At 37.1% G+C, this 14,674-nt stretch overlaps 1 protein-coding gene and 1 long non-coding RNA gene across 3 annotated transcripts; one reads left to right on the top strand and one right to left on the bottom strand.

Annotated features, from left to right (window-relative positions):
- Positions 1-312: 312 nt before the first annotated feature.
- Positions 313-3,303, top strand: LOC110902370. Its single transcript, XR_002571065.2, has 4 exons — positions 313-477; positions 1,410-1,496; positions 2,967-2,986; positions 3,130-3,303. It is a non-coding gene; the product is annotated as an uncharacterized LOC110902370 (long non-coding RNA).
- Positions 3,304-7,662: 4,359 nt separating this feature from the next.
- LOC110911929 (rhodanese-like domain-containing protein 11, chloroplastic) lies at positions 7,663-13,567 on the bottom strand. Of its 2 annotated transcripts, XM_022156593.2 has the most exons (10): positions 13,367-13,567; positions 13,194-13,289; positions 12,938-13,045; positions 12,001-12,097; positions 11,338-11,377; positions 11,194-11,268; positions 11,027-11,114; positions 9,328-9,395; positions 9,150-9,222; positions 7,663-7,939 (listed from the first exon to the last, which is right to left on the bottom strand). In XM_022156593.2, exons 1-10 carry the CDS (start codon positions 13,508-13,510, stop codon positions 7,856-7,858), a joined length of 873 nt encoding a protein of 290 aa, XP_022012285.1. In that variant the 5' UTR covers positions 13,511-13,567; the 3' UTR covers positions 7,663-7,855. The 2 variants fall into 2 exon arrangements, with proteins under 2 accessions (XP_022012285.1, XP_022012289.1); XM_022156597.2 differs by lacking the exon at positions 12,938-13,045.
- Positions 13,568-14,674: the final 1,107 nt, after the last annotated feature.

The raw sequence follows: 14,674 nt of genomic DNA, 5'->3' as shown, positions 1-14,674 counted from the left end.
ACAATAGAAAGGTAAATGTGGGAACGAGAGAGGTTTCGGGGACGAAACCTTCTTTAAGGGGGGTAGATTTGTAACACCCCAAATTTCGTATGTTATAAAATAATATTATTTTCATGATGTTAAATGACGGAAAACGGTAACCGTAAAACGGTACCGTAAGAAAATGATAGTAAGCTTAAATATATGTGTGTAACTAAGTTAAACAAAGAAAAGAGACCAAGTTAGTGTGGAAAATTAGTAATATGAGCAAACTTTAAAAGTCAAGGGGGCTAAATGTATAAATGTGGAATGAAATCTAATAAAAAAAAAAGACTAGTTTTTGTGGGTATGTGTGTGTGCGTACGGGACAAAGAGCAGGAAGGGGGAAACCCTTCTCCATCAAGCTTTGCAAGAAATCCAAGAAATTAAGGAGGATTAAGGCTAGGTCTTTGATGCATGAGTTTAGATTCATGATTCCTTAAGTGTTCTTGACATCAAGTAAGTCTAAATTCATGATTTGGTAATGTTTGATTTAGTGGGTTATGTGAAATTGTGAATTCGTATGGAATCAAACACGAATGCATGATGATATGAACATGTAGAAATTGAAATTATGCTTGAATTTCTCTATGATGATGAGTTAGGATAAAACCCATTTGTGTGTCAAAGATGATCAAAATTTATGAAATTCTACATGCTAAATTAGATTAATGTTGATGATATTTTGATGAATAGATGATTTAGAACAATATGTATATGCTCATGGTGGTGTAATGAGAAGTTGAGAATGCTTATGTGGGTCAATGGATGAACTAGGGAAAAACATGCTTTAATTACTTGTACATTATGCTTAGACATTAGTACGCACACCAAGTGTTTGATGAAATGACTAGGTGAAGTTAGAAAGTGAGATTGTTTACAAAAATTTGGTAATTTGGCATAGAATGTGATAGTGTTGTATTTGATTGTGAAGTTAGCATGAGATACGTGTTTTGGATGAAATACATGTGGGTGGTTGGTTGATGATGTGATTCGGGAAAAGTATGCTTTAGGAACTAGTACCCTATGCTTGAATGGTGGTGCACACCATGAGTCGGATTAGTAGCTAAATGATAAATTGATATGGATGTGCACTAAAGGTAGAGAAATTTATTAGCAAAGAAGGATGTTAAGATTACGTTAAATTGTTAACTTGTATGTGATTGACAATTGTAAGATTATAAAAGTATATGGTACGTAGTTGGATCAATGTATGAATGTGTGATGACATGATAAATTATATGAGTTTGAAAAGATATGACTTGAGTATATGCTTTATGTTTGTTAGAAATTGACTAATGAAAGTCAAATGTTGAGCATAGGATTAATGTGATTGATGATTACGTGTGGTCTTGCGTGCTAACAAGGATATTAATGTATTGACATGTAAGGATAAATAACATGTCTACGGACTCAAGCACGGAGGCTAGCGGGTCAAAAGTAAGCATGGAACCTATGCTTGAACTTGGTCGCTCAAGGTAAGTGATTTTTGTAGTCACTTCTTAGTTTGTTTAAGTAATATAATGCTTTATTTAACTAAACATGATGTTTGATGTCAAGTATGTGTTGAAGTCTTTCGTTGTAAATAATGGGAATAAAGTAGATTAAAACGCCCTTGATGGGTATATTGGGCGAACAATCTTAAAATTAGTTTATAAGGAAGCTATTCGATTAGTGTAATGGTTTTGGTCAAGTATAAAGTGGGGAGTATGGTTTTGTAAACCATAGACCATATAATGAATGCGCAAACACCTTAACGGGTCAAAATAAGCTTTTGAGCAAAATGGATGGAAAAAGTTGTAAGGTATCCGGGAATGACTCCTTTATAGTAGATGACCTTGGAATTATTAGGTTCATGTAAAGTTGAGGTTAAATATATGAATGAGTCAATTACGTCAAAAATGATTATTAAGTCGTAGGTGTAAGTAAAGGTTTTTCTTAATCCGGGTGTGGGATTTTAGGTCCACATGATAGAGGACCAAATTACGATCATGTAGGAAGAAACGGGAGGTTAAACGGGTAAACGGTTCAAAAGTTATGCGCGTTTTAGTGCGTACGGACGACGAAACGAATCTGCAGAAAAAAGCATTTTCTAGAGGGCGTCGCCGACGGGGTTAGGGCCGTCGCCGACGGGCTCTAGAAAACTAGTTTTTCTCCGACGCCTTAATTACCTGTCTACGGGTTTTTGGGCTACGGGTAAATGCAAGGCCCGTCGCCGACGGCCCTAGGGGCGTCGGTGACGGCCTTCCCAAGTCCCAAAAGCTGAAATCTTGTTATTTAAGTTAATTTATGTACCGTGGGCTTCGGTTTGATATCCGTGGACTACGGTGGACTTTCCAAACATGATTTTGATGGTTCCTTAGATGTTTATGGGCTATAAAGCTAAGTCTAAGACCCATGTTAATAATGTATGATTATGTAAGAGGTACGCGTGATCTAGTACGTGTTCGTTAAAGTATGTACGTATGTAGATGTGTATGTATGCATGTATAAAGATATGTACGAGTGTATGCATGTACGTAACGATGTAGGAAGGGTATGTATGTATGTAGAAATGTATGTATGTATGCAAATGTGTATTTGTGTATGTATGGGAGTACGTGTGATCGTAGGCATGAATGTAGAGACGTATGAATGTAGGTACGTATGTAGAAGCGTATTTATGCATATATGAAGATACGTATGATAGTATGTATGTATATATGTGAAGGCGTAGAAATGTATGTATGTATGCAAATGTGTATTTGTGTATGTATGGGAGTACGTGTGATCGTAGGCATGAATGTAGAGACGTATGAATGTAGGTACATATGTAGAAGTGTATTTATGAATATATGAAGATACGTATGAGTGTAGGCATGTATGTATTGAGGTATGGATGTATGCAAGAGTATATGTAAGTACGATTTTGGATACGTTAAGTGCTAATGATATTAATCATGTACCAGGAAAACGAAGATTTACGCAGGTACATTATTGAAGACTCACAAGGGAATGGATACGCTAATGATATGCTTAAAGTTAGAGAGAAAGCTGAATGGAAAGTGTACATGTATTGAGTCTTGTTTATGTATTGTATACTAATGTGATGAATGTATGTGGTGAGTGCAGGTTGTACGAATCACGGGTGGTTATCACGAGGAATAGAGCTCGAAGAGCGAGTCACAAGCTAGATTGTACGGGAATAACTGAATATGTATTATTAGTAATCGGGGCTTATGCTTTATTTTTTTGTAAAAGATACATATTAAAACGTACTTTCAAGTAAGTCATGACGTTAATAATGAAAGAAATTTTATGGCACGAGTTTCCGCTGCGACTTTTTGTCAAATACGAATTAGGGCGTAACAATAATAGTAGGACCCACACGTCCTACACGTTGAAAATTCGGTTGTTTTCAGTTTAGTTATAACGTTACTAACCTGTTAAAATATGGATGAGCTCGGTACCGGTAATAACATCCAAAGTACCGATCCCGAAAATAATCAAAATTAGGTACTGGCACCAAAAATGCTCGGTACTGTACGGTATGGTATTTAAAGGTAAAAATAAGTAAATTCAAGTATGGTGCTAGACCGGTGTCGAACCGAAAGTAACGATTCTGAAAACGCCAAAAGGTGGGTACCAAATCGGTACCGAAATGATTTGGTATAGTAAATTTGGTACCGATACGATACCGGTTTTGATTACAGGATTTGATACCATTTACTCATCAATAATTTAAATATCCAAGTTAATTTTACATGTTACAATTCATTCATTACAGAAAAAGACAAAAAAGAAAACAAAAGAAGTTGTGTATATAAAACCTCATTCAAACGAAATACAATTTACTTACCACGTGTATGAAAAACAATCTAAACGGTATACTTGCATTGCTACGTGGCATGAGCTCAAAGGTGATGTTAAGGATGAGCTCGGTACCGAAAACCCCCAAAATTGGGTACCAGTACCGAATATACCTAGTACGACACCGGTACGGTACCAGTATTTGAGAGTAAAAAAGCGTTACCGAAAATGTTAAAAGTCGGTACCGAATCGGTACCGAGAATGTCAAAAGTCGGTACCGGATTGGTACCGAAAATGTACCTAATTTGGTAAATTTGTTACCTGTAGGGTACCATTTGCTTATCCATGCATAGGGTTACTGTTCATTTGCTTGTAAATTTAATATATAGGTAAATTTCTGCTCATTAATATTTTAAAATTTTTGAATATACATGTTTAAATTATTTTCTGTCTGTAAATCTAATTTATAGTCAATGACCCAGGTTCGACTCTCACTCTCACCATTATTTGTTGCGGCATCAAGGCGAAGGGCAAATACGGGTGGCGTCGGTTCGTCTTGGATAGGAGGCGAGGTTTTACCGATTATACCACTGTTGTGCCTTCGAGCGGGTGGAGGTTGGGTTTTCGCGCATCTGAGAGAGCCAAGGGACTAGCGGCGGCCGAGTAGTCAACCTTGGCCACAGCAACCGGTGTCACGGTGGTTAGCACGTCGTTCTTTGCCGTTCAAAAAAAGAATATTTTATAAATGGATAGAAGTGTCATTCCCAAGAACATGTAGTTAGGGGGGTCACGCATAATCATGACGAATGTGTGAGGATGGCTTCTTACAATTAGGTTGGGTTGGGTGGTATGGTATAAAACCCTGGAGTCTTTATAATGTTATATCACGTTATGTAGAATCCGTGTCACATAGGGGGCTTTAAAGCCTCTTTTCTTAACTTGCATGTAATGGTTTAAAACCTCTATCATGGTTACCTAATTATTTGTTTTTTTTTTTAATTTATATACCTTTTTTATTTAAAACAAAATTAAAAAAAATATAACAAACATAATTTCAATAAACTTAATAAAAATTACAACCTACTTAAAAAGAAAAAACTACAAGGTTACTTAAAAAAGGAAAAACTACATAGAAAAAACTACATGCTTAAGACCGTGGGGTATGGTGGGGCGTGGGTTGGGAGCATGGTGCGACACATGGAGTATGGGGCACTCAAGACCAAAAGCCAATTTCAAAGGGTTATGGTGGGGCGTGGCTAGTGCTCTTGGCCAATGAGGTTCCACCATATCATGTGGGTAGACCCGCCCAACGCCCGGGCTGAATACCACGCCAAACGGGCCACGCTGAAACACAAGCACACCCGGGGTGGTGACTTGGGCGTTTGTACCCAACCTACGCCCCAACCCCCTCCCTAGGCCTGTAAACGAACCGAACGAACACGAACATGTAATCGAACACATTTTTTTGTTCGTGTTTGTTCATTAAGAAATCCAGCATGTTCGTGTTCGTTTATGTTCGTTCGTTTAAAGCCTAAACGAACAGTTCACGAACACAAACGAACATAAACAAACATAAATTAACATGATTGAACAAACATAAATGAATACAAATGAACGTGATTGAACAAATATAAACAAACACAATTTAACCTTAGTGAACATAAACAAACAAGTCTAATATATTAGAGTTTATCCGAAAACACATCTAAATTTGGATTCATAGATGTTAAAATTAAGTAGGTTTTTATATAAATATTAAGTAAGTGATCAGTTACGATCTAAGAAAAAGTTTAAGATTCATTTTTCTACTAGAAAACTTAATTAGTAATTAGTTATATTTATATAAGTAGTCGGAAAAACAAATATTCATTTAAATATAACTATTGATGTATTTACTAAAATGTAAACGAACATAAACGAACGTTTACGAACATAAATGAACGAACATAACCGAACGTTCACGAACATTAATGAACGAACACGAGGTGTGTTCATGTTCGTTCATTTAATTAAACGAACAAAATTTCTTGTTCGTGTTCGTTCGATTATTAAATAAACGAACATAAACGAACTTCCCGCCGAACAAGTTCATGAACAGTTCATGAACGTTCGGTTCGTTTACAGGTCTACCCCTCCCCATACCCCATAGTCTAATAAAAAGACTGTAAAAAATTGAAATTATATAAAATTGTGGGATATATATAGTGTCAAAAGTAAAAATTAAAAGTTTTTTTTTTCAACAGTTGGAAATTTGAGGGTCCACCAAAGTAGCCGTTAACACTCGCTATCCGGGCAACAAAGCTCTATCCCCCAGGGGGGCTGAGAAATGAAGAGAGGGCCACTATGGGACGCCATTTGTGTTGATTTGGTCGGGGCACTACACCACACCACACCGTCTGGTCTATATTGGGCAGATATTTTTTCATCAATGAAGTAAATTAAAATAGAGTGTCAATTCAAACTCCATATTGTTTAACTAAAAGCACCTTAATATAATAACCTGGAAGAGACCAAACTACTTTTGTACATGAAATAGAAAGTAAAAAAGTATAGGCTAACTATAAAAAGTCATACTCCCCTATGGAAAAATCATTATTCTTAAAGGATCGTATTATTGGCACATCTTGGGGATTAAATCGACACCCTCAATACGTATTGTATAGGCCTATACGATGCGTATTGAGTTGGGTTCAAACTTCTATGTCTGCCAAAGGCTGCCATTGTCCCCTACCAAAAAGTAATACGCATCGTATAGGCTTATACGATGCGTATTGAGGGTGTCGATTTAATTTTTTAATTTTTGCAAGGTAACTTCCTGTCACGCGGTAGCTTTCCGTCACGCGGACGAAAAAGCAACACTTTGGACATTTGTTGGTCTTCAAACATCTAGGAAACATTATTTTGAGAATACCCCTGAATTTATTGAAGCTGTAGAATGAGATCCTCCACTGTTGGGTTATCATCTTTCAACCCCATTTTCCCTAAATTTATCAATTATGTTTTTCAACGGAGATTTAATGCAATGATTCCTCTCAATTGAATAGACCGACACTTGCTTCATAGGACTCACTTGAATCGTCTCGGATGTAATAACAGTACGTTTAGCATCCGTGCCTGCTTGAATTGCAGAAAACAAAGGATAACGAAGATGAACATTGTATTTATCACGAAAGTAAGGTTCAACTTCGAAGATGAACATTTTTAGTTGCTTCATAGGACTCACTTGAATCGTCTCGGATGTAATAACAGTACGTTTAGCATCCGTGCCATCAGAAAATCCCATTCTTAAAAAGGTTCAAGTTCTACTTTAAAACAAAAAACAAAAAAAAAAACCTTTCTCTAAAAATTTGATATTTGTTTTTAAAAGATCACTTTCTCTAAAGAATCCCAAGTATCAATTCTATTCATAATTCCTAATGTTTTATCAATTTGTCGACATCAACTTTATCAAATGTTTGTTTATATGCATACCAAACGAGAGCGAGTTATACACACGTTACACGTAGCAGCCTCTGTTCTCTCCCATCACATACTAAAGTACATATACAAACAAATTCAACCAAAACTCTAGTTTTCTCTGTGTTTTCGAAGATATCCACTCATTGTTGCATTTTTGTTACTTACCAAACTCAAAAGGAGGAATGAGCTTATAATAAGTACAAATATATTTAAACGGGTCTTTTTACACATACGCCACCAGCAATCTAATCTCACACCGTTTTCAAAAGGTCTTTTAGGTTTGAAGTTTGCATCGAACGGCTATTTGGGGTGACAGGGCCCTATGTAAATAGTAATATAAGTACCGATACGCGATAACTAGTAATAGAACTAGTATTACTAGTTTTTTTTTTTAAGTGAATAGAAAACGGGTCAACAACCATATTCCAACAAGATATTAACACTTAATTCATTGAGCGTTCAAAACACACAAAAAAGAAAATAAACAACAAGACTTACGTCGTCCCCTATACTAGATACAACACACATCTACGAATGTGACAAAATCTACAATCTCTACGGAATTCTATGAACGAAAAAAACCAGACCGTTAGTTAGCTCTTATATCCTGAAGATAACGAGCTGCTTGTTGAGCCGCAAGAAACAATGCATCGGCAGCAAGAACGACCCCAATCTGGGAAATAGATACGCTTATGTTATTTAGTTTGTAGTGTTTATGTCGAACCGGTCAGTGGCGAAGCTTGAATTTTTTGGCCGGGGGGGCGAAAACGTATATACCCAAAAAATTCTATAGAACCGGGGGGGCGAAAACGTATATACCCACAAATTTCTATACGAAAACTACATATATAACACTACTGAGCGAAAAATTCGGGGGGGCGGGCGCCCCTCCCCGCCCCTCTTATCCTTCGCCTCTGGAACCGGTCAAATGGGTAATATATATTAATTTTAACTTAAAAAGAAACGGGTCAGTTTGGTCAAACGGGTTGAAAGTCAGCCAAAATGTATTTTTATCGCATAGAATCTTCAAAATCATTTGTTCAAAGAATAATTTACTATTGAAATAAGATAGTATCTGTAATCATATTGACCCATTTAAGAGTTAATTGCCCGGATGGTCCCTGTGGTTTCACGTTTTTTCACGTTTAGTTCCTACCTTTTGGAAATAGCAGGTATGCTCCCTATGGTTTGTCATTTTGTTACTCGGATAGTCCCCTGACATTTACTCAGGGGACTATCCGAGTAACAAAATGACAAAACATGACATTTACTCAGGGGACTATCCGAGTAACAAAATGACAAAAACTGACATCTACTCAGGGGACTATCCGAGTAACAAAATAACAAACCATAGGGAGCATACCTGCTATTTTCAAAAGGTGGGGACTAAACGTGAAACCACAGGGACCATCCGGGCAATTAACTCCTTTTGTATTAAGAAGTAAAAAATAAACAAAAAGCCAACCCTTCCCGTCCATTTTGCCATCGGTAACTAACTTATATATAGAGTATAGTACACGGATAGTCCCTGTGGTTTTCCAAAATTTTGGATTTGGTCCCTAGCTTTCCAAAAGTACACGGATGGTCCTGGTGGTTTGCACTTTGTAACGCATTTAGTCCCCAACTTTAGCCAATAGTACATGGATGGTCCCTGTGGTTTGCACTTTGTAACGCATTTGGTCCCTAACTAGGACCTCTTGAAACCCTTAGATTTGTTGGCTGGGGACTAAATACGTTACAAAAGTGCAAATCACAAGGACCATTTGTGTACTTTTAAAAAGCTAGGGACCAAATCCAAAATTTTGGAGAACCACAGGGACTATTCGTGTACTTTACTCTTATATAGAACTAGAGTTGAAAAAACAAGTTTCGAAATTAGTTACCAATCGACCGGTAAACACTAATCGGTAACCCCAACCCTCCTTGGCGGCTTGAGCTCTTTGCTGATCTGTCCAACTGCATCATCAACAAACTGAGACAGTAAGCACATGAAGACACATATGATGTGATCGAATTCTTCATTTACGCCGTGAATAAAACAAAAGTGTGTTTCATAAATACCCGAGGAACCCTGAAAGCCCACCGACTCCAGCTAACTTAAAGGGCTGAGGACCTTCCCTTTCGAGATCCTGCACCAAACAAGACTTGATTAATCTTTATTCTATCATTTTTTTTAGTTTATATTGCCACAAAGAATAAAGGGAAATTATAGACTAGAAATTATAAACTGAAAAGTTTTTACCCAAACTTTTATACTATGTATAGATAGTTAGTGTGATTTTATTTTTTAATGATAATAATACAATTTTTTTAATAAAATGATTGAGGAGGTTTTATTACGCCCACTGGCGGTATGCGCATATAATGTATATATGTGTGGGCGCTCGGGGGCAAAAGTGAAAGTGCACTAATTTTAACGTTATTTTACTAATTTCGTGAAAATAACGTTAAAAGAGGGGGATGGTTAATCATGCATCATGTGGTGGCGTTGATAGCCGAAAGACAAGGGAGTACATGCACTAATCGGCCTTTGTCTTAATTGCTGAGTGTTATGTGCCTTATGTCCAAGGCTTGATGCAAAGTCTTAATTGCTGAGTGTTATGTGCCTTATTTCCAAGGCTTGATGCAAAACTACCATCGAGCGGGGGGTCTCACTGGAAGCAGCCTCTCTATTCTTAACGGGTAGATGTAAGGCTGTCTACATCTTACCCTCCTCAGACTCTACCTTAGCTTTGCTATTAGTGGGATTTACCGAGTATGATGATGATGATTGAGGAGGTTTTATATATTTATAAGTTACTCTGGGCAACTTTCAACCCGTTTGATCCATTTCCTTTCAAGCTTTTTTTTTTGTTGTTGTTTTTAACTCGTTTGATCCATTAGAGATAAAATATAACCCGCATTGACCCATTAAAAAGTAAATGGTTCAAAATTGCCACCTCTATTACAAACCTAACAAACTTCTTTTTTCTAACTAACCAACGCACACGCATCCTAAATTCTACACTGATGTCTCAAAAATGAGACTTTTACCCTCGAACACCGTGTACATGAATTTAAATTTTGTATTAGATTTTACTACTCTTAAAATCAAATAATTCTATAGTCAATGATTCTTAGAAACATAGTTGTTAATGGCAAATAGTGACAAATAGCAATAAGGTACCTATATGCTACATACCGAATAGCGGTAAATAGCAGGCAGCTATTTTATAAATAGCGATACACTAGAAAAGAAACCTGGTGTGTGTGTGTGTATATATATATATATATATATATAGGGTGGGGTTCTAGAGTGAACAATAGTGTATTTGCGAACTGAGTGAACAAATCCTGGCCATTGATCTACACACGTGTATGGCCAGGATTAGTTCACTCAGTTCGCAAGCTACACTAGTGTTCACTCTTGAACCTAATCCTATATATATATATATATATATATATGCTATTTTACATGTATATTTAACAAAAACCTAAAATCCAAGTATTTTATTGCTATTTATATTTAAAAAAACTACAAAAATAAATAAAGTATCACTATCTATCGCTACAACCCTAATAGAGAGCCTAGACCTATATGCTACGTAGCGCGCTATAGCGATCGCTACGCTCGCTATAGTCAATGATTCTTAGAAATACTAGTGTTGGTAACATAATTTATTTTTACTTAACGAACTTATGATTCATCTTAATAACGAAATTAAAAAAAAATATAACCTTCAAAATTCACAAGTCCAAGTTATTTGAATTAGTTTTGTACCTCTTCTTCAGCAGCCTCTAAACCTCCTTGAACCCAGAAAACGTTTTCATAACCAGCATTATATAGTAGCTCACAAGCAGCTAACGATCTACGCTAAATAATAATTTTTATTAAAATAAATCAAGAAAAATGCAACCGAACCACACGAGTTCAAGAAAAACACGTACCTTAATCCCTTTTGGCATGCAACAATAAGGTCGGCATCTTTTGGGAATTTTTCTGTGACCTTTGATATGAACCGGCTGTTAAGAACCATAACCGTTAGTGACAGATTACAACGTTAACTCATTGGTTGGGTACAATTGACATACTTATCGAAAGATAGTGTCGGGACACCACTCCACCAACCTCCTGCAATCATATAAGAAACTTAGACTATTAGCATCGCCATTTTTTAGATGTGAAATGACAACTTCATATTTGAAAACGATCATCATCATCATCATCGTACTCAGTAAATTCCACCAATGGCAAAGCTAAGGTAGGGTCTGAGGAGGGTAAGTTGTAGACAGCCTTACCTCTACCCTGTAGGAATAGCGAGGCTGCTTCCAGTGAGACCCCCGACTCGATAATAGTTTTGCGTCAAGCCTTGGACATAAGGCACATAACACTCAGCAATTGGGACAAAAGCCGATTAGTGCATGTACCCCCTTGTCTTTCGGCTATCAACGCCGCCACATGATGCATGATTAACCGTCCCTCTCTTTTTAACGTTATTTTCACGACATTAGTAAAATAACTCAGCAATTGGGACAAAAGCCGATTAGTGCATATTTGAAAACGATGTGATCTGTAATTCTGTACACCATATTTTTTTTATATTTTGTTATAGCATGTAAAATAATATGAACTAGTTATAAAAACGGGTCAAACAGGTGGAAAGCCACCTTAAATGTATCAAATGCTTATAACTTCCAATCGTGTAACTTTTTTTAATAAAAAATAATCAAACACGAGAGAGAATGGTGTGATACCCATCATGTAACTTGTGACTTTTCTTGAAAGAGTTCCAGCGTCAAGTTGAGTGTCGACATCAAAGATTGGGATCCAAGTTGACCCTTTAACCCATGCCTTTAAAACAAGAGTAAGAATCAGCAACTTATTAAAAACCGAACCCGGGTGAGGTTTCAATTAACCTGTCAAAAATTGGGATCCAAATTGACCCTTTGCAGACACATTTTACTCTTATAAACAAAACAACTTACCAAGAATGTCATACCTAATAACCTATAAAATTCGATTTAAAGCCATGATATAAGTCATTGGTAGCCTACAATATAACTTATGAGATGCTTATAACTTCTTTATCAATAATAAATGATCTGATTTTTTTAAGGGCCAACGAATCCTCCAAATGGGTTACTGACGAAATTCACCACATCGGGATACACTCGCCTCCGAACAGGGGAAACCCTCACCTAGGGCCGAAGCCCGTGAACACTCGCCCGAAGGCAGGACAGTGCGGTGAGGTAAAACTCACTCAGTTCAAGGGTCAAACTAGCGATCTCCACCTATTCGCCTAGTCTCCCATCATCACCAGGTGCCGCAGAAAATAATGCGGAGGGCAGGAATCGAACTTGGGTCCCTTAGAACACCAAGTCTCTCCCTTACCACTCCAGCCCACCTGTCACATCATAAGGTCGTATGGGTCATACAGGCTCTATACCATGTCAAAAATAGGTCATTTCTTTGTTAGTCAAAAATATCATATGGGCAGTATAATTTGGTTCTTATACCACCCATATGACCATTTTTCGCCATGTCATACAGCCCATATGACCCGTCAGTGTTATCCGATAACACGTAAGCGGTGTTTGTTTAGCGGTCCCCTAACACAATAATCAAATTATCAGTTTTAGTAAGCAATCCCACATCCCAAAACACCCCCTAACAACACTCAACATTCTTCACCTTCTCATGCTCGGTAGATGGACGAACATCAAGCAACGTTTTACCCGATAACTGAATCGCATATCCAGCTTCTTTCGGCGTAAGAACCTTCACTTTCCCCTCCCTAACCTACACCATCCAAACACAACAATCACCCAAAAATCTCAATTCCCAATCCCAAAACCCAACATAACCCCCAACCTTAACTCCAAAACTCAACAGTCAATCACACAACTCACACAAACAACAATAACAATAATAATAATAATAGCAATACCAGGGCATCCCATCTCTTCCTGGCTGCAGCCATATCCTTCACCTGTTTAAGCTCATAATCTTCATCAGCTGCTTGTGCTTTAACAACCCATTTGAGCTGAAACAGTAAAAGATACAGAATTTAAGATATAAATAGATATGGGTTATGAGAAAAAGTGATTGTTGATGACGTACAGTGGACTGGAATTGAAGTGGTTTGTGGGTGATTAATGAGGAATTGAAGAGATGGGTTTTGTTGAACCGGAGATTGTTGTAATGTGGGTTGGTGTTACAGGATGTTGAGATGAGGGGGGAGATTGAAAGACCGCTAGCTTCCATTGTTGAAACTCGATTGCAGACTGCAAACGGATATGATTAACCCGGATAATACGGTGGTGGTTTTCTATTTTCTTTTTCACTTTGCTTTTAATTTTAACTAGAGAAAAATGCAAATTCCATCCCTGTGGTATGTCCCAAGCATTAACCTGAGCCTTTAAATTAAATTTTTGGTTTTTTGAGTCTCTGACTTTATAAATTCATAACAGTATGAGTCTCTGCCGTCAGTGTTCCGTCAGTTTTACCGTTTGACAGTTGTGAAAAGTCCATAATACCCCCAACACTTAAATAGCGAGCTTAATAAATTGATTACCAGTTTCATTATCATCACCAGTTATCATTATCACCAGTTTCAACTCTCAAGAACATCATCATCATCTTCAACAGATCTCTTCATCATCTTCATCGATCATCATCATCATCTTCAACAGATCATCTTCATTATCTTCATCGAACATCTTCATCATCGAACAGATCAGGTCCATCTTCATCCTCATATTGATTTTTGGTTTGATTCGATGATTTGAATGTGTTTATATTGTGAAAAACAGAGGGTTGATTTTGGGTTCCATTCGATGATTTTGGGTTCCCTTTGATGATTTGCGGTTTATTTTGAAAAAAACAGAGGGTTGATTTTGGGTTTGATGTATCAACAGAGGTTTTGATTCTTGTGGGTTTAGGGTTTAGCGTATCAAAACAGAGAGTTTGAATGTGGGTTTGAATGTGTTTTGGTTTTGATTCTTGTGGGTTTGGGGTTTAGGGTATCAAAACAATGGGTTTGAATGTGTTTTGGTTTTGATTCTTGTGGGTTTAGGGTTTACGGTATCAAAACAGAGAGGGTTTGAATGTGTTTTGGTTTTGATTTTTGGTTTGAATGTGTTAGGGTATCAAAACAGAGGGTTGAATGTGGGTTTGAATGTGTTTTGGTTTTGATTCTTGTGGGTTTAGGGTTTACGGTATCAAAACAGAGAGGGTTTGAATGTGTTTTGGTTTTGATTTTTGGTTTGAATGTGTTAGGGTATCAAACACAGAGGTTTGAATGTGGGTTTGAATGTGTTTTGCTTTTGATTCTGGTTTGCATGTGTTCCTCATTTGAATGTGTTTTGGTTTTGATGCTAGTTTGAATGTGTTTTGTTGTATCGGATCAGTTTCGGATTAAATGTGTTT

This window comes from Helianthus annuus, chromosome 2 (assembly GCF_002127325.2).
Source record: "Helianthus annuus cultivar XRQ/B chromosome 2, HanXRQr2.0-SUNRISE, whole genome shotgun sequence".
In the NCBI taxonomy this organism is placed as follows: Eukaryota; Viridiplantae; Streptophyta; class Magnoliopsida; order Asterales; family Asteraceae; genus Helianthus; species Helianthus annuus.
Note: the sequence above shows the minus strand (reverse complement) of the source record. Positions and strands in the feature narration are given on the sequence as shown.